The 27783-nt window shown below is 39.5% G+C and overlaps 1 protein-coding gene across 1 annotated transcript; it reads left to right on the plus strand.

The window, feature by feature from the left end:
- Window positions 1-154: 154 nt before the first annotated feature.
- On the plus strand, window positions 155-27783 carry LOC142849988 (cytochrome P450 3A11-like). The gene is made up of 13 exons (XM_075972971.1): window positions 155-357; window positions 1341-1434; window positions 3679-3731; window positions 12062-12161; window positions 14681-14794; window positions 14883-14971; window positions 15259-15407; window positions 19273-19400; window positions 20311-20380; window positions 21994-22154; window positions 22922-23148; window positions 24603-24765; window positions 27501-27783. The coding sequence occupies exons 1-13, from the start codon at window positions 287-289 to the stop codon at window positions 27594-27596; spliced, it is 1515 nt and encodes a 504-aa protein (XP_075829086.1). The 5' UTR covers window positions 155-286; the 3' UTR covers window positions 27597-27783.

The raw sequence follows: 27783 nt of genomic DNA on the forward strand, positions 1-27783 counted from the left end.
TTTTTGATTAAAAAATAATCTTTGGTCTTCCTGAAATGACAACACTGTGTATTGACTCCACACAGAATGTTAACTCACAGAAGGTCAAAATAGGATATGATGAACTTCATGATCTATCCAGGAGACCAAAGTCCCGGCCATGCACAGACCTGGACCACATCTTCCCAGAATATAAACACCCCAGGCTGGTCACACTTCAGCACCATTAGTGGAAGAGAAGCCTTGCAACGGGTAGCACACAACTAGAGGGAGAACACAGAGGGCACATTGCTGACACCAAGCAACGATGGACCTGACTTCAATTCTCTCCCTGGAAACCTGGGTCCTCCTGGTAATCAGCCTGGTGCTCCTATACCGGTGAGTCACCACCAAAGTTACTCTTCCACCGTGTCCTCGGGTTGGGGTTGTATTCAGACCTGTATTCTGGTATTGAGTGCAAGGTCAAAAGTGACAAGAAAAGCAGGGGCTGGAGAGATGGCTCAGTGGTTAGGAGCACTGATTGCTCTTCTATTTGACCCAGGCTAGAATCCTGCTATCCACATGGCTCACATCATCTGTAACTACAGTCCCAGGAGACCTAATGCCTTCCACAAGCACCAGAATACAATTAAGAAACGTGATAACAGAAGTTAAAATTAACTCTTGTAAATACTTTGAAATTGCATGTATTTATTTAATGGGAATAGAGGAAGCACATGAGACAAGTGTGTGTGTGTGTGTGTTTGTGTGTGTGTGTGTGTGTGTCTGTGTCTGTGTCTGTGTGTTTGTGTTTGTCTTACAAGAAAACTTTGAGGAGTCTTTTCTTTCCTTTTATGGGGATCCTTGAGTCAGACTAAGGTTGTCAAACTTGGAAGTCAATCCCTTTACCTGTGCAGATCATCTTGAAGGCCTGAAATGAAATAATTGTGTTCATTTTGCATTTCTCTTTATGGCAGAAAGAGGTCTCAAACTAGAGCCTATATGTGCTAGTCAAGCACTCTACCACTGTACTAAAGCCCCAGTGACACTGACTATTAAAGTTCATGTTTATGTTATGCAGATCTGCTGGGCACACATACACACTTTCAACTCCCTCTTGCTGAGGTGAAGGGGCTTTCTGATAAGATTTACTCTTGATATGACCTGAGTGACTTTCAGGTTACACCTAAAGCCACCAGAACTCAGTAGGAGCATATACAAACCATGGGCTGCCTTGCACACTGGACCCCTCACCCCTCACCTAAGCTCTGGGAACTGAAGGGACAGCCATGTTGTTGGTATGTTTCACGATTTGGCTTTGTTCATGTTTATCTCCTCTCTGCTGCATGTGTGGTCACAAGACTTTGTGTTTCTCTCTATAGATACGGGACCCGTAACCATGATGTTTTTAAGAAACAGGGAATTCCTGGACCCAAACCTCTGCCATTTTTAGGAACTCTGATGAATTACTACGAGGTAAGTGTTGATTCCTGATGGACAAAAAATGGTTTAGTTTTGTTAAATGCTCCTTGATAGAAAATGATAGTGTGATTTCAGGCCCTCATACTGTGTATTCTCATGATACTAGAGAATGTTCAGTGATTTTTTTAGGGCTCTATTGCCAACTTAAAACTATCAAATGTGTGTGTGTTTGTGTGTGTGTGTGTGTGTGTGTGTGTGTGTTTATAGTGTGTATGCCTGTACTTACATGTGCATGAGTGCCCATATGTGTGCAGGTCCCTATGCATTGATATACGTGTGAATGTAGACGCCAGAGGTAGGTATTGTGTGTCGTCTTGATTGCTCTTCACTTTATACTTAAGGCAGGGTCTCTCACAAACCCAGTTCCCTCTGACTTGACTAGTTTAGCTAGTCAACTTGCTCCAGTGATCCATTGTCTTGGCCTCCTGCAAGACAACTTTAACCCTGATTTGTCATTTATGCAGATATTGGGGAATTCAAACTCTGGTTTTTATGGTGTGCTCTTCCCACTGAACCATTTCCACAGCTCCCATTGTCAACTTCCCCCATACTTATTAATTTTGGGGTGAATGTGTATGTAACAATGCATGCATTTGTAGGTCAAGGGACAATTTGTGGGAGTCAGTTTTCTCTTTCCACCATCTGAGTCCTAGGGATGAATCTCAGGTTGTCAGGGTTGGTGGCTAGTGCCTTCTCATCGGAGCCATCTCACTGGCCCTGATGTCAGATTATTGAGCCTCAGGTTTGTCTTTGGTGAAATGCAAAGATCTCCAACCCATTTAATCTTGACATCCAGGAGCTCAGACTTTGTGAGCAGTAAAAGAAGTTTATTTCTTACCCAGGGCAGGTTCCAGGAAGGCACTTCTGTATTTATTTGAAGAAAATCTCGAGGGGGTTTCCAGCTTCTAGGACATCAACTGTATGAACTAAATAAAATTCTCTTTGTATCCAACTCATGGGCATCATTTTCTCCTTCTGCTGAATATTTCTGAAGCATCAGATTGTCAGAGACATAAATACAGACCTTTGGGGGACAAGTCTTGTACTTGGGTTCTCTGCGTAATTATTGAATCCCTGAAACAACTTCTATAGCTCTAGTCTCACCATTTACTCTTCACGACATGGTGGTGGTTCTTGAGTTTAGCGTATTTTGCTTTTGTCTCTTTTGTAAGATCTAGGGTCCAGGTTAGTGATTGTTTCTGTTAGAAAGAAGATTTTATATATATATATATATATATATATATATATATATATATATATATATATATATCCACGTGGGTTTATACACATAAGTGCAGTCAGTATATACAGAGGCCAAAAAGGGCACAGGATTCTCTGGTGCCAGATAAACAGATGGTTGTGAGGTGTTGGGTGTGAGTTCTGTGGACAGAACTTGTACCCTCAGGAAGGTCAGCAAGTGCTCATATCTGCGACGTCACATCTCCAGCCCTAAAGACAGCTTTTCTGTACTGTTTCTGTTTTGTAGTGCTGAGAATGTGATCTAGGGATTTAGACATGCCAGCAAGTGATTTAACATGGACGTGGAACTACCTTCTCTTCCTTTAAAGGCAGCAGCCTGTGAGAGAGTGTGAGCAGCAAGTGTGTAACCTGAGACAGGATGGTGGCTGTCAGTCACCTCACATACTGGACTGCACAATGTACTTTGTATTTTCATTTAAAGATATTAAAGGCAAAACCACGGGGAAAAGGAAGATTCAACTAAACAACTGAAGTTAGAAACTTCAGTATTAAGCATGTCATGTGCCACATTTTAGTCTATGTGGATCATTTGTGATGAACCTGCTTTGACACCTGGCCTACAGTCAGTACACAGAAGACATTCCCAAGCTCACATTCAGAGGGCGAGAGGCAAAGCTCATACTGCCGTCAGCTCAGATTTTCTTGTAGACATTCTATGTTTTGATTGCAAATTCTGCAAAACAATTTCATTATTCTTATTAAGATTATTATTATTACTATGTGTGTATCTGCTGCTGTGCACATGTGTATGACTATGACTGTGCATGCAGAGTCCACAGGAAGGGGTCAGGTGTCCTGCACTGTCACTCTGCCTTCTCCCACTGAGTCATCTTTCTGGTGCCACTAAACGTTACTGAAGAACTTTTCTCTGTCAGAAACAGTAAACTATTTCATGGGTTTTGAGGGTTTGGTTCCCTGGCTACAGAAGGGTTGGTACATACAGAACAATAATAAATATCATGCTATTTTTCATTCCAGGGTATATGGAAATTTGATGCTATGTGCTACAAAAAATATGGAAAAATGTGGAGGTGAGTATTCTGGAAAGTCCCATGGAGTTGACTCTTTTTAGGGGGATGTACTCTGCTTGTGCAGGAGAACGCCAGCCCAGAATTGTCGTAATGGCCCCACTGTCATAAAGGTGATGCCATGTGTCATGAAGAGCCATGGTTCACAGGACTAATTATCTTGAGAACATCGTATATTGTGGCTTTTTGAAAGGCTTTGATGTTCCATGGACTCTGGACTTCGTGTTTTTGTTATTTTGTTTTGTTACGTTTTCAAGACAGGGTTCTCTGTGTAACAGTCCTGGCTGTCCTGGAAGTCACTCTGTAGACCAAACTGATCTCAAACTCACAGAGATCCACCTGCCTCTGGCTCCTGAGTTCTGGAATTACAGGCATGCACCATCACCATCTGTTGCCAAGAATTTTGATAGAAGTGTATATCATTTTGTACTGTCTTGTTGAACTGACTTTGGAGATTCAATGTATTTAAAACCCAAAATGAGCCGGGCAGTGGTGGCATACGCCTTTAATCCCAGCACTTAGGAGGCAGAGGCAGGCAGATCTCTGTGAGCTCAAGGCCAGCCTGTTCTACAAGGACAAAAAGAATTACAACTTGTCTCAAAGCATCTATTTCATTGACTTCCTTGGTATCTATTTTAGTTGTCTAAGTCCAAAGTTCTGCAGCATGTTTATGCCACACTTTAATCAATTCAGCAGTCTCAATGACCTCATGCTAGTCCCGGCATGACAACAGTTACAGTCAATACAATAATTTCCATACCACAACAACCATCAATCCAATCATTCTATGAGTTCTTCTTAATATTCTTTCAGAGAGTTTCTGGACTGGAGACATCATAGGTGTCTTGCAATGGCGTCAACAACTCACTGGCATCCAAACCATTGGCCTTGCTCTAAAAATAAAGACTTTCAGAAGTGGCACCTAAATGACATCTCTTTTAAAGTGTGATTAGAGCTTCCAACAATTGTTTGTCCAGGATTATGTGCTATCCCCGTATTGTGTTTAGCTATAATTACACAAGATGTTTTATTTTACTGAAAATGTAAGCAGGTGCTTATGTTTAATTTGCATTAATTTTCCCTTTTTAGCCATTGTTTCTAATAAAGGAGTAATTACAGAATCAGCCCTTTCAGAACTTAGGCAGATACTCATTGAAATCCTGAGTATGTATCAATAGTATGATGTATATATTTTATTTTTTACTAATTCTGTTAAGTGAAATATCTACATTTTCCAAATTTCATTTCTTTGATTATCCTTAGGATTAATTCTTACAGGTAAAGGAATTGAACTATACCAAAAACAAGTAGGATAATTTTTTATACTTTCTTTAGCTTATCACCAGGTAATATAAATTTTTACTTTAGAACTTTACTAGTAACATAATGTTTTATAAAATTCTGAGGATTATAAAATAATTTCCATTAATATTTTATCAATTTCTTCATTTCCTTTTGCTTATGGCGCAGTCAATACTGTATAAAACAATGGGAATGATAAAAAATGGATAATTACCATCCTGATATGCAATTGTATGAAAAACAGAGTAAATTCTGAATAATCATGAACAAGTTGAATAAAATACAGCTAATCTTGAATATTGAAAATCAGGAATTATATTAAGAGACTGACCCATCAAACTCTAATAAAATCTTTAGAAAAGCATATGATTCTGATTTTTTGACTGAAGTATATAGACTTTGGAATACTTTACTTCTTTCGTGCTGGAGAACCAGCATCAGTATAAAATGTAAGAGCTGCAGAAGTAGATTTACTAAATGGGGAAGAATCCATTCAATTCTTTTTGTAAATTGAAGTTATTTACTTTGGGGGAATATGTTGCTGATTTCACCTAAATAATTGCTACAGGCTCTGTCAGTCATCATGGATTACCCATCATCGTATTATTTCAACATTTGTATAACATACTGCAATCTCAGCTGGATCCGTTTCTGACAATGGATCTTATTCTTCCTTTTATATTTAATTTAGAAACTTCTTCTGTAGTGGTTTTTAAATTTTCATTCTGATTATGATATACATTCTAAAATAATATTTTCCCTTGGGATAATGAGTCCTGTAGAGGAATAAGTAGAATGTAAAATTAATAAAATACACTCAATGTGTGAGATCTAATTGATTTATGTAGATACCTTGCAATTTCTGTTCTACTTAGGCCAACTCCTTTTCTGCTTCAGTTGTTAAATATCTGGGACTGTTAAAATCTAAGTCACTTTGTAAAATTAAAGATAAACTACTTAATTCTTGAGTAGGCAATCTAATTGTAGCATACAACCAATTAATATCTCTCAATAAATTTTTCAAACTCATTAGGCATATGTTATTAATCTCTCCAAATCTTGTTTTTGTGGCTAGTTTCTCTGTTTACTTAATTTAAACCTAAATAATTAAGAGAGCTTCCTCTTAGAACTTTTCAGGAGTAATTTCCAATGTCCATTGAGGGAAAATCTGTGGTACCTCAGTAAACACGTTTTCAAGGATATTGACATCCGAGGTAGCTATTAAGGCATTATCCGTATAATGATGCTCTTTTTAAACTAAATCTGAATCTTATAATTTTACCAATAAATACTCACAAGTCAGATTCTTTGGTGAAAACCTGCTAGCTCAAAAAGACAGAGAAGCAACCAGCTGACCATTCACCTCAGCTGCAGTCTCAGAAAGGGAACACTGCTTTCTCTGTCCCAAAACAAAGAGGGCCATCATAATTAAAGTGTCCCCCACTCTTACTATTTCCTGTGCATTTATCTGTTGGCCAGACTCACTATAACTCTGTGTGACTACTTCCTGCCAACTAGCTGTTGGCTCTGACTCTTGACCAAAGGTTGATTTTATTTAATACAATCTCGGGGTTCACACTGTGATCAATGATCCTTCAACAGAATAATAAACAATGGATTAAGGACATTGTTGATGAACTACTTCCAATGGTTTATTTATTTTTTTAATTTATTTATTCATTAAAGATTTCTGTCTCTTCCCCGCCACTGCGTCCCATTTCCCTCCCCCTCCCCCTATCAAATCCCCTCCCTCGTCAGCCCAAAGAGCGATCAGGGTACCCTGCCCTGTGGTTTATTTTTAAAAATGGACATAAAGTTGGACTGCTTAACATATCCGAGGGAAGTACTTATACCCTTTTTTGTTTTGTTTTGTTTTTCAAGACATGGTTTTTCTGTATCTTTGGAGCCTGTTATGGAACTAGCTCTTGCAGACCAGGCTGGCCTTAAACTCACAGAAATATGCCTGCTTCTGCCTCACCAGTGCTGGGATTAAAGGTGTGTGCCACCACCTCCCAACTCCATTTATATCAGGCTGGGCATTATTATAAGTAGGAACTGTAAAAGCATATTTTCTCTTTATCTAGTTGCTGCAAAGAAATAGTAAAAAAAATCAGTCTTTTAAATTAACAACTATTCTAACCCAAGCTTTAGGCAATTAAGAAAATAATGGAATTCTAGACTATAAAGGACCCATAGGTTGAATTACTTGGTTTACAGCTTTTTAAATAAGCCATCACCACAATTTTTAAGGTTTATTTTATTACAAATAGAGGAGAATGACAAGTATTTGTAGGTTTTTCATGTGTTTAACATCTGACTGTTTTGTCCTAGTTGCTCAAGTGCCTGTAATTTGTTTTAATTAAGGGCCACTGCTCCACCCATGTAGGCTTATTAGTGAATGATTTTAAAGGCAGAGCAGTTGGGAATCCAGCATTGGCCCCTAATCAAAATTTGTGTAGACAGTTTCTGCCTTGTCTTGTTTCTGTACAATCTAAATAGCCTATGTTTTTATTGACATTTTTTTCAATATGAATTTTAGAAATTTATCTCATGTCTAGCATCATTCATGAGTGGGTGCTGAAATTGTAGGAATATTAATTTGGGCTGTATAACTCAGAGTGGGTACAATCATTTTGAGGAATATGTGTAACTTGTATATGAACATATTCTTTGTCCTTTTTACAAAGTCATGTATAAAAGCATTTTTAAAAATTCTCTATCTGATTTTAAGAGTTAACTTAATGCAATAACCATGGAGTATTTTTTATAAATCTTAAAAAGATGATCCTTTTTGTAGATCCCAAGAAACATGTTAAATTGGACTGCCAATTATTAACAGGGTAGGACAATTTACCTGCATTTTATGTAGTGGAAAAATAGTTTTTGTAGGCTCTTTTTCAGTAAGATATTATTTCCATGAGCTTCACCTCCACAGCCATATTAGTTAAGAAATTAAAAAGCTGCTCTGCTTCAGGTACTACATTTTATAGAATTTAACCAAGAGTATCTTGAACGCAATGTAAAGAGCTGAATCAAATACCCACTAGTGATAACTAGACAAGATTATACCCAGTAAAATAGCTCAAAATTATAAATTTTTCTTTAAGTCATTTACTATAAAAATTGAACATTCATTTAAGCATTAATCAGATGATCAAGAGAAGAGAACAACCTCTATATAGTGAATGATTAATACATCTGGAAATTTAAACAGCATTGGCCTAGTACTTCATACCATGATTACAACTGTTTTCTGTACTACAAGTTAAGCTGGTTCAATTGTTTTCTCCCATGAATGGATACTTGATAATGAGTTATTTCCATTATCAGAAGAAAAAACATTTCCCATGAAGGAACATTTCATATTGAGTTATTCCCTCTCCGAGGAAAAAGCAAAAAAAAAAATTAAACTAAAATTAAACAAGAAAATTCTAAGTTCTGAGCCAACTGTGCTAGCGCAGGCTGCAGCAGCAGAGCCCACCCATCATTCTCTGGAATTCAGATGTTGTCTCTCCGCACTTCCTGGCCCTTGCAGCAAGCACTGACAGGCATCACCCAGCCAGAGAGCTCTGGGTTCCAGCAGATCTCAATTCTTTTTTCTATTGGATATGGCCTTTGCCCTTCCTCTATCCACAGGAAAGAGGATTTTCTCTCCCTTCATTATTCATCTCTTAAGCCTTCTTATTTGTAGGCCTTGATTATATACTTTCCCTTCTTCTATAGGGAAAAGCCTTTTAATTAAACACTACCCTTATTTACTGGGAAAATTTCTTTTCAAGTTTCTTCTCTTTTCCTTTTTTCTCATGGGAAGTTTTCTCCTTTAATTTCTCTTATTCTTTGTCTCTGGAGTTGGTCTATTTGCATCTTTAATTTTTGATCTGTGCACCTAGTGTTTCAATCTTTTGAATCTCTAAGATTGTTTTATCTAAAGAAGGAAGAAAATAGGAATCTCCGTTATTTTTATTTTTTTCTTTTCTCTTTATAATTTAATTTTTAAAAAAATCATTTTACACTCCAACCCCAGTTCCCTATCAATTTCCTTCTCCCACCTCCCAAGATCCCCCCATCTGAGCCTCCATTCACCCCTCAGAGGAGATAAGACTTCCCTTAGAGAGTCAACAAAATCTGGGATACCAAGTTGAGACAGGACCAAGTCCCTCGCCCCTGAGTCTTCCTGGGAAAGATAATCCACCATTGGTAATGGGATCTAAAAACCAGATCATAAACACAGGATAAGTTCTGGTCCCACTGCTAGGGTAACCCCAAACAGAGCAAGCCACATAACTGTCACCCACTTTCAGATGGCCTAGTTTGGTCCCATGAAGGTTCCCCAAATGTCAGTCGAGAGTCAGTGAACTACTGCTAGCACAAGTTGGCTGTCTCCGTGGTTTTCCTCATGATGATCTTGACCATTCTTGTTCATATGATCTTTCCTCCCTCTTTCAACTGAACTCCAGGAACTCAGCCCAGTGCTTAGCTGTGAATCATTGCATCTTCTTCCATCAGTTACTGGATGTAGATTTTATGAGGGGTCTTAGGGAGATCACTCATCTACTTACAGGGCAAGGCCAATTCAGGCATCCTCTCCACTATTGCTAGGAGTCTTAGCTGGGGTCATCCTTGTGTATTCCTAGGAGTTTCCCTAGCAACAGGCTTTTCTCTAAACCCATATTGACTCCCTCTATCACAGTACTCTTTTATTGCTCTCCTTCTCTGTCCCTCCCCCAACTTGGCTATCTCGATCCCTCATGTTCCTATCCTCGATCCCTCCCTCATATCCCCTCTCAGTTCACCAATTAGATCTTCACTATTTCTCCTTCCTGGTGTCCTACACGTGTGTCCCTCTTAGAATCCTCCTTTTAACCTAGCTTCTCTGGGCTGAGGAAAGGAACTTATTTATCCTTTGCTTTATGTCTAATATCCCCTTCTAAGTGACTACATATCATGTTTCTCTTTCTGTGTCTGTGTTAACTAACTCAGGACACTTTTTTCTAGTTCATCTATATGTCTGCAAATTTCAAAATGCCATTGTTTTTTACTGCTGAGTAGTTCTTCACTGTGTAAATGTACCACATTTTCTTTATCCACTCTTCAGTTGAGGGGCCTCTAGGATGTTTCCAGGTTCTGGCTATTATAAATAATGCTGCTATGAACATAGTAGAGCAAATACCCTTAGGGTATGATTGTGCATCCATTGGGTATATGACTAAGGGTGGTATGGTAAGGTCTTGAGGTAGGTTGATGCTGAATTTTCTGAGAAACAGCCATACTGATTTCAAAAGTGGCTGCATGAGTTTGCATTCCCACCAGCAATGGAGGAGTTTCCACTTACATCCTCTCCAGTATAAGCTGTCAACCGTATTTATGATCTTAGCTATTCTGACATGGTTAAGATGGTATCTCAGAGTTGTTTTGATTTGCATTTTTGTGATGACTAAGAATGTTAACAATAATCTTTAAGTATCTTTCAGTGATTTTAGATTCTTCTGTTGGGAATATTATCTTTAGATCCACATACCAGTTTGCAATTAGATTACTTAGTATTTTGATATCTAGTTTCTTGAGTTCTTTATGAATTTTGGAAATCAGTCCTCTGTCCAATGTGGGGTTGGTGAAGATCTTTCCCCATTTTATAGGCTACCATTTTGTCTTTTTGGCCATGTCCTTTGCCTTACAGAAGCTTCTCAGTTTCAAAAGGTCCCATTTATTAATTGTTACTTTCAGTGTCTCATCTCCGTAACCTTGACCCTCCTCACTTTCTTCTTTCTCTGAAACAACATTTCTGTCTTCCTGTGAGGAAACATTCTCTTCTGCTGACTGACAATTGTTAGCCTGGATGTTTTCCTTTTTACTTTTCTGTTCAAATTCAAATGGACCTTTCTGTGATTCCTCACTCTGCAGTGGATGCAGAGCATTTGAGATCAAATTACATAAAGAACAAATCTTGACTCTTCTCTGGGATGTATAGGCACCTCTCTCACATGAGCTAATTAGGTTCTCAACACTGGCTTCCATACCCCAAGTTTTCATTGAAGGGAGTTGCATGAATCCAATAACAATGTCTGGTAACTATTACCAACAGTTCTGTAAGCTGTTTTTCTCTCACATTCACTCCATTTCCTTTTAACAAACACTAAGTGACCAGCATATTGCTGCTCCTGAGATGGTGAAATCCCCAAGTCCTGATCTTATCCTGAAGAACCGCATGCTCTGAGCATCCTCTATCACCAGTCCTGGAGTATCAAGACCTCTCTCATCTCTGAACCCATGACACTGGGCACCAAATGTCTGGTGTTTCCTGTTGTGTGGGATGTTCAGAGGAAAGAAATTCCAGAATTTAATTTTAGGCTCACTCGCAACAGGGAGGAACAGTTTTTGTGAACTAAACCTCAAATCTAAGTTCAGAAATGTATTTATTGATTCTACACAAAGTTGTGTTTGGGGTACAACAAGTTCCTCATGCCAAAGCTGCTTTGATCTATTCTATATGTTCTCTGAAAGAAATAATCACACCCCTGCGATTCCAGTCCCTATTGTGCATTGTTGCAGTAGCCAATAATTCAAGCCCTCCAAGCGTGCCTGGATAGTACTGTGACAAAAGACATGCAATGGATGGAAATCCCATAGAGAAAACAACTATAAGTCAAAGAAAACAATCACTGTTTCTGACTATGATTTCCTCAAGGTCTTGGATCCTTGAACAAGAAACTAATATATTCTGTCATTATCATACATACAGTGAGAAACAACTTTTTCATCGTAATGTTTACCCAAGATACAATGACTCTACGAGAATCCCACTACAAACTGTTTTGTCTTTAAGTGACTCGTTGTGTCTTCAATGACATCACCTGTCACTTTACAAAGACTCCATGGATCTGTGGTCAGACTCCCTAAGCTGGACTTGGAATTAGTATGACAACTTGTTGTTTAACCATAGTGAGGGTCATGTAACATTGGAATCAAAATGAGGATTTGGGACTCCCACTTAAGAACCTGGCTTGGGTTAATCAGCTGTGTTCTTTGCACAGGTTACATGATGGTCAAACACCTGTATTAGCTATCACGGACACAGAGATGATCAAAAATGTACTAGTGAAGGACTGCTATTCTGTGTTTACAAACCGACGGGTAGGTAACTTTTTTAAGTTAAAAAATTTAAAGACTTGTTTTTGCTATTTTTATTTATATGTATATATGTATGTCTGTTGACAGAGGTTCTATCGTGCCGCTCCTGCAGCAGCACAGTGCCAAAGAAACACACAGAGGCTTACATTAATTATAAACTGGTTGACATATTATCTCAGGCTTCCTTGTTAACTAATTCTTACACTTTACAGTAATCCATAATTCTTGTCTGTGCTAGTCTTTTGGCTTGGTACCTTCTATTAGTGAGGCAGTCTCATCCTGATTCCTCTGTGTCTGGGTGAGGAATGCAGACTGAGTCTTTCCTCTTCCCAGAATTCTCCTCTTCTCATCACCCCGCCTCTACTTACTTGGCTGGTTGCTTCAACTATACTTTCTGCCTGACTACTGACCAATCAGCATTTTATTAAACCAGTACAACTGACAACTTTTAAAGAGTACAAGACCATTGTCCCACTGCATGTGTCTATAAAAGTAAATGCCATACATGTGTAGGTTCCTGTGGAGGCCAAAAAAAGGGGTTGAGATCCACTAGACTAGTGTTCCAAGCAGTTGAAGGGGCCTGGCATGGGTGCTGGGACCTGGCTCTTCCAGAAGATCAGCAAGCACCCTTAACTGTTGAACCATCACCCAGGACTCCCCTTTTAAGAATACAAACCTTTATTTTTACCTATTGAAATTATTTTGTTTGTTTTCTTTGGTTATTTTAGAGACAGTGTATCTCTGTGTAGCTCTGACTAATCTGGAACTTACTCTGTAGGCCAGGCTGTCTTAAACTCATAGAGATCTGCCTGTCTCTGCCTCCTGATTGCTGAGTATAAGAGTATGCACTGCTACCTCTTTGGCTACTTAGTGAATTTTAAAAAAGAAATAAATGTTGATTCACAGTGGTTTCCACAATAATATACAAGCAGGGTCGGGGTATTCATTTTACTAGTGAGGAAGTATAAATATACTATATTATTGTATCTACTTGTAGATGTACACTGTTGTCATCTAGATTGTGTTTACATTTCCTATTTCATGGGTCCTTTCTTATGTCTGTGTGGTACAGTGCAGTTTTTCACAGATCTATACTCGTGCAGTGGCAAACATACATAATAGAGCGCGGTTCCTTGCCCTCCATATACAGCCTGCCTTCTTCTCTCTATTTGTATCAATTTTCCTTCTCAGTGTATTGTGTGGACAGTGTCAAGTTGATGACTAATCACCTGGCCTTTTGTGTGGGTTTTCTTGTGTAAAAAATATCCTTTTCATACTACTCTTCAGTGTAGAAGCAGGAACCGTCCAGTCCTGATGAAACACCTCAGCACCGAATCATAGATGCCTGGTAGTCCAATGACCCATGGACAAAAGGGAGAACTTGGGGGGCAGGGCAGGGATGAGTAGAACACAGGACACCCTGCCGCAAAAGCTGAAGGTGTGCGTGCTCCCTTTCGGGGGGGTCCTTGAGGCCTGCCCGGTAGGCAGGCACTCACCTCTCTGGGTGGGTAGCCTTAGTGGAGGAGCAGAAAACTGTGGCTGAAAGTTCTTAAAGAGGATGGGGGATTGGTTGCCTACATCTACATCCAGCAGCTCAAATCGCCTGTAACTCCTACTTTAGGAGATCCAACTCATTCCTCTGACCTCTGATTACACTGCATACATATGTACATACTTTCATACACACATGCATACATACGTATACACAATACTAAAATAAATCTAGAAAAAAAACCCAAAGATCAAATCCTTTAAGTATCTCAGGCTAGGGAAATAACTCTGTTGGTAAAAGACCTGAGTGTAGATCACCAACATAAAGCCTGGACAGAGCAGCACGTATATGCTATTTCTGAGCAGTATTTGGAAATAGGTGAGTCCTAGGAACTTGCTGAATGGCTACTCTAGCCAAACCAGACCATTCTGTATTCATTGAGACACCCTGCCTAAAACAATACAGTAGAGGTATAGAGGAAGATGTCAGACCTCTGTTCTCCAAATGAAAATGCACACCAGTGTTCCACTCTAGACACACACACATACAGACACAGACAAACACATACATGAGCATGCATATGCACACACGATCACAAACCATAACAAAGCATCAATTTTCACATTGCCTATGCTGTAAACATAGAGCTGGAGAACTTGTGTGATACAAAGTTCACTTTCTATTTGTCCCCAAGCCATTTGCCATCTACATTACTCTGGAGAATCTACTATGTTTGTTTCTGTCTTCTCTAACCCCTCCCCAACCCTGGAACGAATTTTTAAACCACAGGGAGATTTAAATTTACAAGGATCATGGAATAAAAATGTTTAAAAGTTCAACAGGCAGCCCAGTGAGCACCCAATGTCTTAAAGATTGTGAGGAAATTCTGACCATTTTTGCATGTAGGTGAGGCTTGATCTATAATAAACAGTCACAAACAAATTGTTATAAACCAATATCCCCCTAGCACTTTGCAACCATAATAAGGTCTGGACTTACAGAGAACAATATTTATATTTTTTGACTCTAGAGTTTTGGCCCAGTGGGGATAATGAGTAAAGCCCTCTCATCAGCTAAGGATGAGGAGTGGAAGAGAATTCGAGCCTTGCTGTCTCCCACCTTCACCAGTGGAAAACTCAAAGAGGTGACTAAAAGGACTATTAATTGAAATGTTTGTGTGACTTGAGTCTCCACACCTAACAACCATGGGTGCCTTTGTGTTTTGTGCCTAGATGTTCCCCATCATTGAACACTACGGAGATATTTTGGTAAAATACTTGAGAAGAGAGGCAGAGAAAGGCAAGCCTCTTACCTTGAAAGAGTGAGTAGTGGTACATCCACTGTGGTTCTGGGAGAGGAAGGGCAGCAGGGGCAGAAGGGTCATCCTGTGTGTCTCACATGTCCAGCTGCTCCTTCTTCCCTTTTAGACACAGGGTGACAAATGTACAGTTGAGAAAGAAATGTGATAGTATCAAGGTCGCAAGGGTAAAGGGTGGATAGTAGAAGGTGCTTGGCCAACTGAGGTGGTTTCAACAGTCTTGCCCAAAATATAAATTATTTCAAGCTTCTTTCTGAATGTGGTAAAGTCCCACATCTTTATCTCCTCAGAGTGTTAGGTGCCTACAGCTTGGATGTCATTACGAGTACGGCATTTGGTGTGAACGTCGATTCCCTCAACAACCCAAATGATCCTTTTATGGAAAAAACCAAGAAGCTAATAACATTAGATTTTTTTAGTCCATTACTTATGTCAACAGGTATGTATGGTGGTTTTTCTTCCTTTAGACCCAGTGCACTTGTCTGTGGCCATGCCTTTCTCTTCCACACTTACCAAAGCTAACAGCTCTATTGGTGTATAATTCACCTGACATGTAATTCACAAACTTATCATGTTGTATATAAAGGCACAATCAAATATTTAAGGCACAAAGACATGTACTGCCTTTCTTTTGTTTCTGAACTTAATTTTCCTTTAGAGAAAGTCTCACTGGGTAGCTCAACTTGCCTGAAAGTTGCCGTGTAGACCAGGCTGGCCTTGAACTCACAGTAATCCCATTACCTCAACCTCCTGGAATTAAAGGCTTAAGACACTGTGGCTCTTTATTTTAGAATTCTATTATTTATCCTTTGACAACATCATAAAGGTATACAATCTATCTTGATTATACCCTCCTCTAATTCTCACCCCCACTTCCCTCAGATACACCAACACATCTTTCTCTCAATTTAATGTCCCATCCCTTGTTTTGGCCAAACAGTAAGTCCAGCAATCTCTGCCTCCTAGGATGTTGACCAGTATTATTGGTGTGATCTCATGTAGGTGACCAGATCGAGACTGGGCCAGGCCATGTCTAGGATATGGTATTTCACACTGTAAACAGAGACTACTTGTTCGTTTCCTGACCACACAGATTCAAGTAATGACACAGAAACCATATTAATTATATTACTTCCTGGCCTATTAGCTCTGGCTTCTTATTAGTTAGCTCTTACATCTTAAATTAACCCATTTCTATTATTCTGTATTCCACTACAAGGCTGTGGCTTACCAGGTAAAGTTCCAGGGTCTGTCTCCTTTGGCACAAACATGGCGTCTCCCTGACTCCTCCTACCCTCTCTATATATCTCTGTTTAGATTTCCCATCTGGCTATATTCTGCCCTGCCATAGGCCCAAAGAAGCTTCTTTATTAACTGATGGTAATAAAACATTCATAGTACACAGAACAGAATCCCACATCATCACACAACCTGTCCTGGCCCTTACTTTACCCCCACATCTGTTTTTGTGATGTTCCTTGAGCCTGGAGTGATGGTGGACTTGATAAAAATGCTCCATGTAGGACTCAGCACTCAACAGTCACTTATTCTCTGTACTTTGATCACTCAGGAGTCTGCACTGACTGATGATCCACATGGTCTGATACCAATGTCAACTGCAGAGGACTCTGTTCTAGCAATGCTGCACATTTGAACAATCATCCTTCAAGCAGCCTTGACCCAAGCAACCACCAATTTACTTTCCCTATATTTACATATTCTGAGTATTTCACATCATGGGATCATAGACTGCACAGTCTCTGTGACAGGCCTCTGTCATTTAGAACACTATTAAGTAACACTACTGTAACTGTCTCCTATTCTATGAATGAGTAATAATATATATTAGTTTATAGACATTGAAGTTAGTTTTATATGTTTGCCATGAATTTTGCTGCCATGAGCATTTCAATACAAGGTTACATTTAAATATTTGTTTTGGGATATATTCAGAATTGTCGTTCTTGCATTACAAAGTAACTCTATTTTAACATATTGAACAACTAAACATATGTTTTCCACAGTAGATGCAGCTTTTCATATGTCTTCTGGAAATGCAGGAGAGTTCCAAGTTCCCCATGTCCCACCCAAAACTTGGCTCTCCTATGACTTTGATCATTGCTGCTTAGTGGATATGCTGCAGGCTGGACCTGTGGTTTTGATTAGAATTTCCTTAATCCTAATGCAATTAAAAAACTAAGCTAGATATATTAATGTCTGCTTTTAGATCATCTCTCTCACATAGCTGAATTGTTTTAACATTTTTTAAAGATTTGTTTATTTTTATTTTATGTGATTGGATGTTTTACCTACACATATGTGTACCATATGAATTAAGGACCTGCCTAGACCATAAAAGGGAATTAAATCTCCTGGAATTGGAGTTATGAATGGTTAAGGGCAGCCACATGGGTGTTGGGAATCAAATCTTGGTTCTCTGCAAGTGCAGCCAGTTCTAACTGTTGATCAATCTCTATAGGCCCTGTAGTGATTTTTTGGTGTGTGTATGTGCTCGGTACAGTTGGCAGTGGTGCTTCTTTGGGAGTTTTAATATTTTCTCTGTCAATTACTTTTCCATACACAGCTCTTGTGTCCTTTTCCCTACATTCCATCCTCAACACCAAGTTTCATCCTCTCCTTGTCTCCTTTTGAGCATTATTCCATATCCACACTTATACCTTTCACATATTTGCATTTTTCACTATAGGCTAGACTCTGGAACTGAGGGAGATCATGTGATTTTTTTTTTATCTGAGATGGTCACCTGTCTTTGACCTTGGCTTTACAGGGGTGCTGGGTATCAAACTCAGATCAGGTGCTTGCACAGCAAGTATTTTACCAATGAGTCATCTCTCCTGCCCTGGAGTTAGTTGTTTTAAAATTTTATTTTACACTGTAAAGTCTGATATTTGAGATTTAAAAAATTAAGGCTGTGGGGCTAGGAAGATGGCTTAGAGATTAAGAGCACTGATTGTTCTTCCAGAAGCCCTGAATTCAATTCCCAGCAACCACATAGTGGCTTACAACCATCTGTAATGAAATCTAGTGCCCTCTTCTGGCCTGCAGGCACACATGCAGACAGACTACTGTAAACAAAATAAATAAATAAATAAATCTTTTTAAAAGATTAAGGTTGTAAGCCTTTCCCTAGATTTTTTCTTTTTATATATTTATTTATTTTTAGTCTTACCATTCAAATATTTACATTCCTTCCCTCCTCCCAATCCTCTCCCGCTCCCCCACACCCTCACTTCCCTCTCCCACCATGCTTGAGAGAGGCAGGGAACCCTCCCTGCACAGTAGGAAGTCCAAGGCCCTCGCCCCTACATCCAGGCCTAGGGAACTGTGCATCCATATAGACTAGGGTCCCAAAAAGCCAGAACATGGCATAAAAACAAGTCCCAGTGCCTTTATCAAGAGCTTCTCAGTCAGTCCCCATTGTCAGCCACAATCAGAGAGTCCGGTTTGATCACATGCTCATTCACACCCAGTCCAGCTGGGTTTGGTGAGCTCCCATTAGAACAGGGCCACTGCCTTAATTCGTGGAGCAACTCCTCGCGGTCCTGATTCTTTGCTCATCTTCTCCTTTCTTCTGCCTTCAACTGAACCTTGGGAGCTCAGTCGTTCCTCTGATGAGGGTCTCTGTCTCTATCTCCATCCGTCGCTGGACAAAGATTCTATGGTGATATTCGAGATAATCATCAGCGTGCTAGTGGGGCAAGGACCATTCAAGTACCCTCTCCTCTGCTGTCCAAGGACCTAGCTGGGAGCATCCCCATGGATTTTATTTGGACGGCCAGAAGACAAATAAAGACATGGAGACTTCTTATTAATTATGAAAGCTTGGCCTTAGTTTATACTTGTTTCCCACTAGCTCTTATAACTTAAACTAATCCATTTCTATTAAACCACCTTCTACCACATGGTTCATTACCTATGCTCCATATGTACATCCCTACCAAAAAAAAACCAGGACCAGATGGTTTCAATGCGGAATTCTACCAGAACTTCCAAGAAGACCTAATACCTATACTCCTGTTAGCTCTTGAACCATGTCAATGGACCTGTCTATATTTTGGATCCACACAAACTACAGGAGCAGAGTTAAATCCAAGAGTCAGATTTGTTCCTTTTACTACTCCTCAATGCAGAAGGAGCATTATGGTGGTGACCCAGTGTGAGCAACGTCACAGAGAGAATGGTTTCGTTGAGACACTGATGACTTATTCTTTAGATTGTTTCATGATTTCACTACATAAAACCTGTATTTCCACTAAAATTTATTATTTGTCTATCCTTTCCAGAACTCTTTCCATTTCTTACACCAATATATGAGATGTTAAATATCTCCAGATACCCAAAGGATTCGATAGCATTCTTCAAAAAATTTGTGGATAGAATGAAGGAAAACCGGCTGAACGCTGATGAGAAGGTAAAAAGTGATGGTCTCCTGAGAGGTACAGGGTTTATACTATGTTGAGCTGTGAACATGTGAGCTGTGTGTTTCACTTCATCTATCAATAAAAGTAGATAGAAAAGGTTATATTTAGAGAGAGAAAAGGGATATTTTTATTTCTGGGAGAGGAAAATTTGGAATTTTGAAACACTGGTTGAGAATAAGTCAGGAATTAATCTTTAGCAAAACAAATGAAATGAAGAGTGCCCTTTGAAAGGATTAAAACTAAGAAAAAATGGCAAGGCACAGGACCAGCACAAGCTAACACCACCAAATCTCCAACATAGATGAGGAAGAACCTCTCCAAATGCTGCACCTCCGTGGGAACTCTTGGCACTTAATGGCTGCAGAGAGAGGGTATAACCACCAATAGGTTTCTCGTCCACCAGTGAATGACCCCACATAGAGGGAAATATGGGCAGCACTTGGACTCAGTGGGTTATAAAAAAAAAGGGGATCATGAAGTTTGGAAGAAGAAATGTTACAAGGGATCTAGAAGATTCAAATGGAGGAAATGATGGGGTGGGTATGACTATATCTCATTGTATACATCTATGACAATCTCTAAGAATAGATAAAACTGATTAAAACAAGGGAAATACTATTTTCATCTCCTACAAAAACATGTTCAAAAAATCAATGCTATTGTTTAAAATTATATCTATTGTAATTTATTGTAAAGTGTTTATAAATAGCTGGATTGCTTCCGGGTTCAGCTACAGTTCCTTCTGTTCTTTAAGAAATCAAGCAAGACTAACCACATGTGAATTTAAGGGATCTACATTCTCAGAAAGAAGTGTGAGCTTCTGCACTCCTGATCTACCTCTGACCTCTGACCTTATTTACCATTGACCTTCTATTTTTGCAACTTCTCTTTTGCTTCCAGCACAGAGTGGATTTTCTTCAGCTGATGATGAACACTCAAAATAATTCCAAAGACAAAGAATCTCATAAAGGTAACCTACGACTCCTTGTTCTATGGACGAGGAAGTTGTCAGTGAGTGGTCATCGCTGGGAAAATGAGTGTGAAAATTTTCTTTTTTATTATATTTTTTTAATTACTTATTAAAAATTTAAACCTCCTCCACTCCTCTCATTTCCCTCCCACTCCCGTTAACCACCCTCCCCCTCCCTTTCCAGTCTTAAGAGAAGGCAGGTTGTCCTGCCCTATGGGAAGTTCAAGGCCCTCCCACCTCCATCCAGGTCTAGGAGGTGTGTATCCAAACAGACTAGGTTCCCAAAGGCAAGCACATGCAGTAGAATCAAAATCCGGTGCCATTATAATTGGCTTCTCAGTCAGCCCTCATTGTCAGCCACATTCATAGAGTATGGTTTGATCACATTCTTGTTCAGTCCCAGTCCAGCTGGCCTTGGTGAGCTCCCATTAGATCAGTCACACCATCTCCATGGGTGAACGCACCCCTCGTGGTCCTGAATTTCTTGTTCATGTTCTCCCTCCTTCTGCTCATCATCTGGACCTTGGAAGCTGAGCCCAGTGCTTCAATGAGGGTCTCTGTCTCTATCTCGATCCATCACCAGATGAAGGTTCTATGGTGATATGCAAGATATTCATCAGTGTGGCTATGGAAGAAGGCCAGTTCAGGCACCCTCTCCACTGCTGCCCAAGGACCTAACTGGAGACATCTCCTTGGACACTGGGGAACCCCTCTAGAGCCAAGCCTCTTGCCAACCCTACAATGGCTCCCTTAATTAAGATATCTTCGTCCCTTCTTCCATATCCACCCTTCCTCCATATCAACCATCCCATTCCCCTAAGCTCTCCCCAATCCTCCCCTTCTCCCTTCTCTTTCCCCATCTCTTTTTCCCCCAACCCGCCTCCACCCCTGTGTTCCCAACTTCTGCCCAGCGATCTTGTCTACTTCCAATATCCAGGAAGATAAATATATGTTTTTCTTTGGGTTCACCTTCTTATTTAGCTTCTCTAGGATCATGAATTATAGGCTCAATGTCCTTTGTTTATGGCCTGAATCCACTTATGAGTGAGTACATACCATATTCATCTTTTGGGTTTGGGTTATCTCACTCAGTAAAGTGTTTTCTATTTCCATCCATTTGCATGCAAAATTCAAGATGTCATTGCTTTTTACCTCTGATTAGAACTCTAAAGTGTATATGTGCCACACATTCTTTATCCATTTTTCCATTGAAGGGCACCTAGGTTGTTTCCAGGTTCTGGCTATCACAAATAGTGCTGCTATGAACATAGTTTAACAAGTGCTTTTGTAGTATGATTGGGCACCTCTTGGGTATAATCCCAAGAGTGGAATTGCTGGATCCTGAGATAGGTTGATTCCCAGTTTCCTGAGAAACTGCCACACTGATTTCTAAAGTGGTTGCACAAGTTTGCATTCCCACCAGCAAGGGATGAGTGTTCCCCTTACTCCACATCCTCTCCAGCATTGGCTATCATTGGTGTTTTTTATTTTAGCGATTCTGACAGGTGTAAGATAGTATCTAGCAAAACAGGAGCCTCGTTTGATTATCTTCTTATTTCTTCTGTATTGGTACACCCTGACCTGACTTTCCTGAAATGTTTTCTTATTTTCAGCTCTGTCTGATGTAGAGATCATGGCCCAGTCAATTATCTTTATTTTTGGTGGCTACGAAACCACCAGCAGCACCCTTGCCTTTGTCCTGTATTTACTGGCTACTCACCCTGATATCCAGAAGAAACTGCGGGAGGAGATCGATGTGGCTCTGCCCAATAAGGTGAATGGATGGTGCTTGGAATAGAAGAGAAGAAGACATACCTTCTTTTCACAAAAAATGCTGTGTGTGTGTGTGTGTGTGTGTGTGTGTGTGTGTGTGTGTGTGTGTATGCATAGATCATAGACCTGTACTGGGTATTTTTCTAAATCACTCTCCACCATGGTTTTTGACACAGGTATTCTCACCGAATCTGGAGATCATCAAATTGGTTAGGCAGTTTGGAAAAGGATCACCAGGCATTTCCTGTCTCTGTCCCTTCCCCCATCCTTCTGGGATTATAGATGTTAGCCACTATGTCTGGCTTTATGAATGATATGTATCTGAACTCAGGATTGCATACTAGACAGTTCATAAATTGAGATATCTTTAAAGCCCAAGTGATAGTTATTCTAACCATTCTGTAAGAGACTGGATAGCTAGCTCAATGGTTAAGAGCGTTGGTTGCTCTTTCAGAAAATCCATCCAGGTTTGATTCCCAGTACCCAAGAGTCAACCCTCGACTATATGTAATGTCAGTCACAAGGGATGTGATGCCCTCTCCTGACTTCTGTGGACATTGTGTGTATGTGGCACAATACACATATGTAGGCAAAACAGCTACACTCATAAAATAAAACAATTTTAAAATCTTTTAAAATGTATTATAAGTGCCTATGACCTTTGCAGTGCTCAGCTCAACTTTGGACTACTGAGAACTCAACAGTACAATACAGATTAATTGAAAGGTAATCTAAAATCTCAGAACAAAACTTTTTCTTTCTTCCCAGGCACCTCCCAGCTATGACAAAGTGATGGAGATGGAGTACCTCGACATGGTGCTGAGTGAAACCCTCAGATTATACTCAATTACTGACAGACTTCAGAGAGTCTGTAAACAAGATATGGAAATGGGTGGTGTGTTTATTCCCAAGGGGTCAGTAGTGATAATACCAATTTTTTCTCTTCACCGTGACCCACAGTACTGGCAAGAGCCTGAAGAATTCCGCCCTGAAAGGTACTAGAATTCCAGTAGTTGGAACCCACTTTGAACTATGCTAGGCTGTGTATATTATAGTGTCTCTTATGAAAAGATGATCTAAATGGGATTTAATATCCATTTGCATTCTGTGAAGAGAATGACAGAAAGGGGAAAAGGGACAGGGAAAGAGAGATGGGAAGAAAAAATGAGAATTTAAATACAGTGTTTTAATCCTCCTTCATCAAGTAACAAATGACCAACTTAAGTGTGAGGCAGGAACATGCTTTCCTTCAGTCTAACTGACACATGCTTTTGAGAGATGGAACCCAGCATTATATTGAAGAGTCTTTAGGAGATTAGACATGTATTCCCCCATTTGCTTTTATTCTTTGACAATGGCATGTATGTAAAGAGTATTTTGGTTATTTTTTATTCTTTGACAATTGCATGTACATATAAGAAATTTTTGTCATTTTCGCCTCCTACCACTTCTCCCTTGGACACTTGTTGAAGCCCTGCTTGTCCCCATCAAGTCTTCCTCCTCTATTCATGTCGTCCTGTTGTCTTGTGACTCATGATTTTAATTGTGGTTGCTTGCATAAGTGCAGGTCTAGGAGTTATTTACTGCAGAATGGACAACTCACCAAGAGCTACGCCATTAAAAAGAATCCCCCCACTCCAGGAACCATTGCTTGTCAATAGTTCCTCACAGAGGTGATGTTTCACAAACTCCCTCCCCAATCCTTGATGGAGTGTATCAACATGGTCTAGCCTTGTGGAGGCAACCACAGTTGCTGTGAATTCATAAGTACAATGGCTGCGTCAGGTCCAGAAGATAGTGTTTCACAGCACCCCTTTCATTCTTGGGTCTTATGTCATTCTGCTCCCTCTTCTGAGATGTTCCATGAGCCTTGGAAGGGATGATACAGATGTCCCATTAAGCACTGAGCACTCCACCATCACTCATTCTCAGCATTTTGAGCAGTTATGAGTCTCTGTGTTAACTGTCTCCACTGCAATCAGAAGCTTCTCTGACCAAGACTAATAGCAGCACTCATTTTTGTGTATAAACATGAATATTCAGAAGACAGTTTGATACCGTGTCCACTTAGCAAAACAACAGTAGTACATTCAACCCTAGTGCATATAACCTCCAGATTTACAGTATCAGGCATTAAATACCACTGTAAATTGGAACTCTGATCCAATCAGACAGTGGTTCATTATCCCTACCACATAACACTAGTGGGCACATAGGATACATTTTCTGTCTAAAGCATTTGTCTTATCTCAGATATGGAAACTTTTTTAGGCCAAGGGGGACAAAAAGAACTTTTAGTGTACAATCCTCAGAGTCAAACACCAGGAATCAGTTCAGTGAACCTTTACTATTCTACCTGTATGTCTGGTTAGATGTCTGAAGGTAAATTCATGGATGTAGATCTTATGCTTCTATCCTTTTCTAACTTGTTATTACTCTGTGTCTCCAGGTTCAGCAAGGAGAACAAGGGCAGCATCAATCCTTATGTATACATGCCCTTTGGGTATGGACCCAGGAACTGCATTGGCATGAGGTTTGCTCTCATGAACATGAAACTTGCTCTCACTAAACTCCTGCAGAATTTCTCCTTCCAGCCCTGTAAGGAAACACAGGTGAGGGAAAAATATATCTCTGTAAATAGTATTTTATGGGAGACGTTTTTCAACTGAAGGTTCTGTGTGTAAAATTGAATCTGCTTGTTTGAGGTTTGCTAACTTGTTTTATGGCCTAATGAGTTATTTGTATCCAGGGAAGAATTGAGGGGCCTCTGGTGCTGAATCAGTATAGAGTACAACTGTAGCATTATGAGGAGTTAGTGCAGGCAGTATGACAGGATTCTTTGCGTTCTCTTTGTAGTTCCAGTCATGTCCTTGGAAAACTGTTATGCCATGTGCTATAAAGCGGCTCAGTGATCATGGCTTCATGTTTGTTGGGTGGTGCACTATTCTTCCAGAACTCACAGAAGCCCTCCTCTGACAGTCCTGTCAACTACTGGCTGTATATTAGAATCACTGAGGAACTTTACAACTCATATATATATATATTTCGCAAATGGCAAAGTGCTTACCTGGCATGCACAAAGACCTGGTTCCCATCCCCAGAAATGCATGAAGCAGCTCTGAGGAAGCATACCTGCAATCCCTGTACTCAAAAGGACAAGGCCCGATGATCAGAAATTCAAGTAATCCTTGGCTGCATAGTGAATTTGAAGCCAGCAGGAGCTACAGAATACCCCACGTCAGAAGCAAAAACAGAAATTCATGATTCCTGGAGATAATGTCTGAAATCCTAAAATAATTTACCAGAGCATGGCTTTAAAAGCCCATATCTGGCTTTCAATGTGATGCTAAATTGAGAATCATTATTGTAAAACATAAATGTTAGGACTCAAGTGATGGCTCAGTGGTTAAGAGTACTAGCTGCTCTTACAAAGTACCTGAGTTCATTTCCCAGTACACAAAAGTTGGCTAACAACCATTTGTAAATCCACTTCCAGGGCTGCTTGTGTTCTTTTCTGGCTTCCATTGAGACTGCACATATGTGGTATACAAACACATGTGCAGGTAAAACATTCCTACACATACAATAAAAAATAAATCTTAACAAAGTTGCTGGTTATGGATGATTTTCAACCTTATGAGACATATTGCTGGTTCTGCCTCACTTCTCAGGACCTCTGCACCAGAAACAAATATCTGTCATGTTTCCATAAACAGTGTATTCTTTTTTCCTCCATATTCTTCTCTCATATTCATGTTCTTGTTAATTCTGCAAATGAATCTTCTTCTTGGATGTATTTCCTCATGTGCTTTATATTCTACTTTTGGTTTTGCAGGCTGTATTTATCACCTGTGCTAATACTTTGTCATTAAAGCCTCCAGTTTGGTTGTGCTTTTTCTCTCAGTATTGAAGGATATTTTGTATCTTTCCTATACCACCTCATATCATTCCTTCCACCAACTCCAATGATCCTTTGTGGAGAATTTGTGCATTGAAAGCCTTGGGTAAATGTTTTGAAGTAGAGCTTACAATTTTAATATTCTTTCATAAAAACATCAAAACTAATTTTAAAATAACAGATAACACTTGTGTATAAATTTTATGCACATCTCTTTTTTATGCCTCATGGAAAACAAATGTATACTACTTAATATTTTAAAAGAATATGATAGGACATTTAGAGAAAGCATTTGCATTTTCCTGAACAATTTGTTCCTGTTTCATGCAAAGGTATGGCTAAAACTTAAGAGATTTGTGTGTTTAAAATGTGCCTTCTCTTTGTCAATTAGTTTTATTGAATGAAGAGAGGGATGGAAATATTTGTTCTGTGATTTGTGGTTTAAGGAAGTTATGTAGATTTGTCAACCCACAACCTCACTTATTTTACTACTTTCTCCCTAAAGCATTTAAGTCATAAGCATGTACAGAGATATAGACAGACAAAGCAAAGTTCAAGTTTTGAGAGCCAATGGAACATCTTTCAAAGGCAGATGCTCTGGCAAGCTCCAATCCTCTTAAATTTGACTCATCTCTGTCTCCATGACAACTTTGTTATCCTCCCTTCTCTTGTGAACAAAAGATTATTCCACTGCTCCCCTCTGTCTCTGACTAGCATAGGACTAAAGCACCACTGAAAACACAGGAGGACTCAGAATTCTTCATTTATCCCATCTTTCAAAGTCATAATAGATGCTAGGAAAGCAAGCAAATATCTGTCCTCCTAAAGACTTATCTGAATGGACACACTGTACTAGTGACATATGATCTAGGCTGTGAGGACTGTTCATAGAGTGGAAATGTATCCTCTCATGGTTAACTTGCAAATGTCAACAAACAAAAAATAACTTTTCAAGACTTACAAAAAAACAATATGACATAGTAACTAAGGCTCAAATATGTAAAATTGGCCAGGCTTAGTGGCTCATGTATTTAATACCAGCACTCACGGGCAGAGCTCATCTCTGTGACTTCAAGGCCTGCCTGGTCTACATAATGAGATGTAGGGCAGACTCAGGTACAGAATGACACCCTGTTTTGAAAAAATTAAAACAAAACAAAAATTAAAGTTTAAAAATTTTAACAGTTTTGCTCTAAAGTAGTATAGAACTGAAATAACATAAATAAGCATGGCTTCATCTCAGTCCCTGTCTACTATAGAGTCTCAATAAATATACTGCCTTATGCATATTTGGAAGCATGTTTTCACCATCTAATGGACCAAGTATATGACCTCAAATGCAGCTTAGATGTACCTTCAAAACATCATTCTGAATGGTTTTTACCTTTCAATATGGGTTGTTGTTGGCTCACTCATTGATTCTCAATATTTTTTCTTCCATGGTTGCAGATTCCCTTGAAATTACACAGAAAACCACTTCTTAAACCAGAAAAACCCATTGTTCTAAAGGTTGTTCCACGGGATGTGCTCATAACTGGAGCATGACTTTCCCTCAAGGACTCTGCAGTGTTCCTCTTCAGGTGGTGTCCAAGAACATTGGAATCTTTAATTTACTTCATGAATAAAACACAGATGAAGATAAGGATTAATCAACTGGACTTGGTGCATGGTTAAGGATTCAGTACATCCATTGAGCTTTCTCATTGTCAAAATAAAGGAGAATGTAACAAAA

Source organism: Microtus pennsylvanicus, chromosome 1 (assembly GCF_037038515.1).
Source record: "Microtus pennsylvanicus isolate mMicPen1 chromosome 1, mMicPen1.hap1, whole genome shotgun sequence".
NCBI lineage: Eukaryota > Metazoa > Chordata > Mammalia > Rodentia > Cricetidae > Microtus > Microtus pennsylvanicus.

What these genes read in the sequence shown, in the direction of transcription:
- LOC142849988 (XM_075972971.1), top strand. Translation starts at nt 287, where the DNA reads ATGGACCTGACTTCAATTCTCTCCCTGGAAACCTGGGTCCTCCTGGTA. An exon ending in CTCTGATGAATTACTACGAG is followed by an intron (nt 1,435 to 3,678) that starts GTAAGTGTTGAT and finishes TTTTCATTCCAG; the next exon opens with GGTATATGGAAATTTGATGC. An exon ending in CTGTGTTTACAAACCGACGG is followed by an intron (nt 12,162 to 14,680) that starts GTAGGTAACTTT and finishes TTTTGACTCTAG; the next exon opens with AGTTTTGGCCCAGTGGGGAT.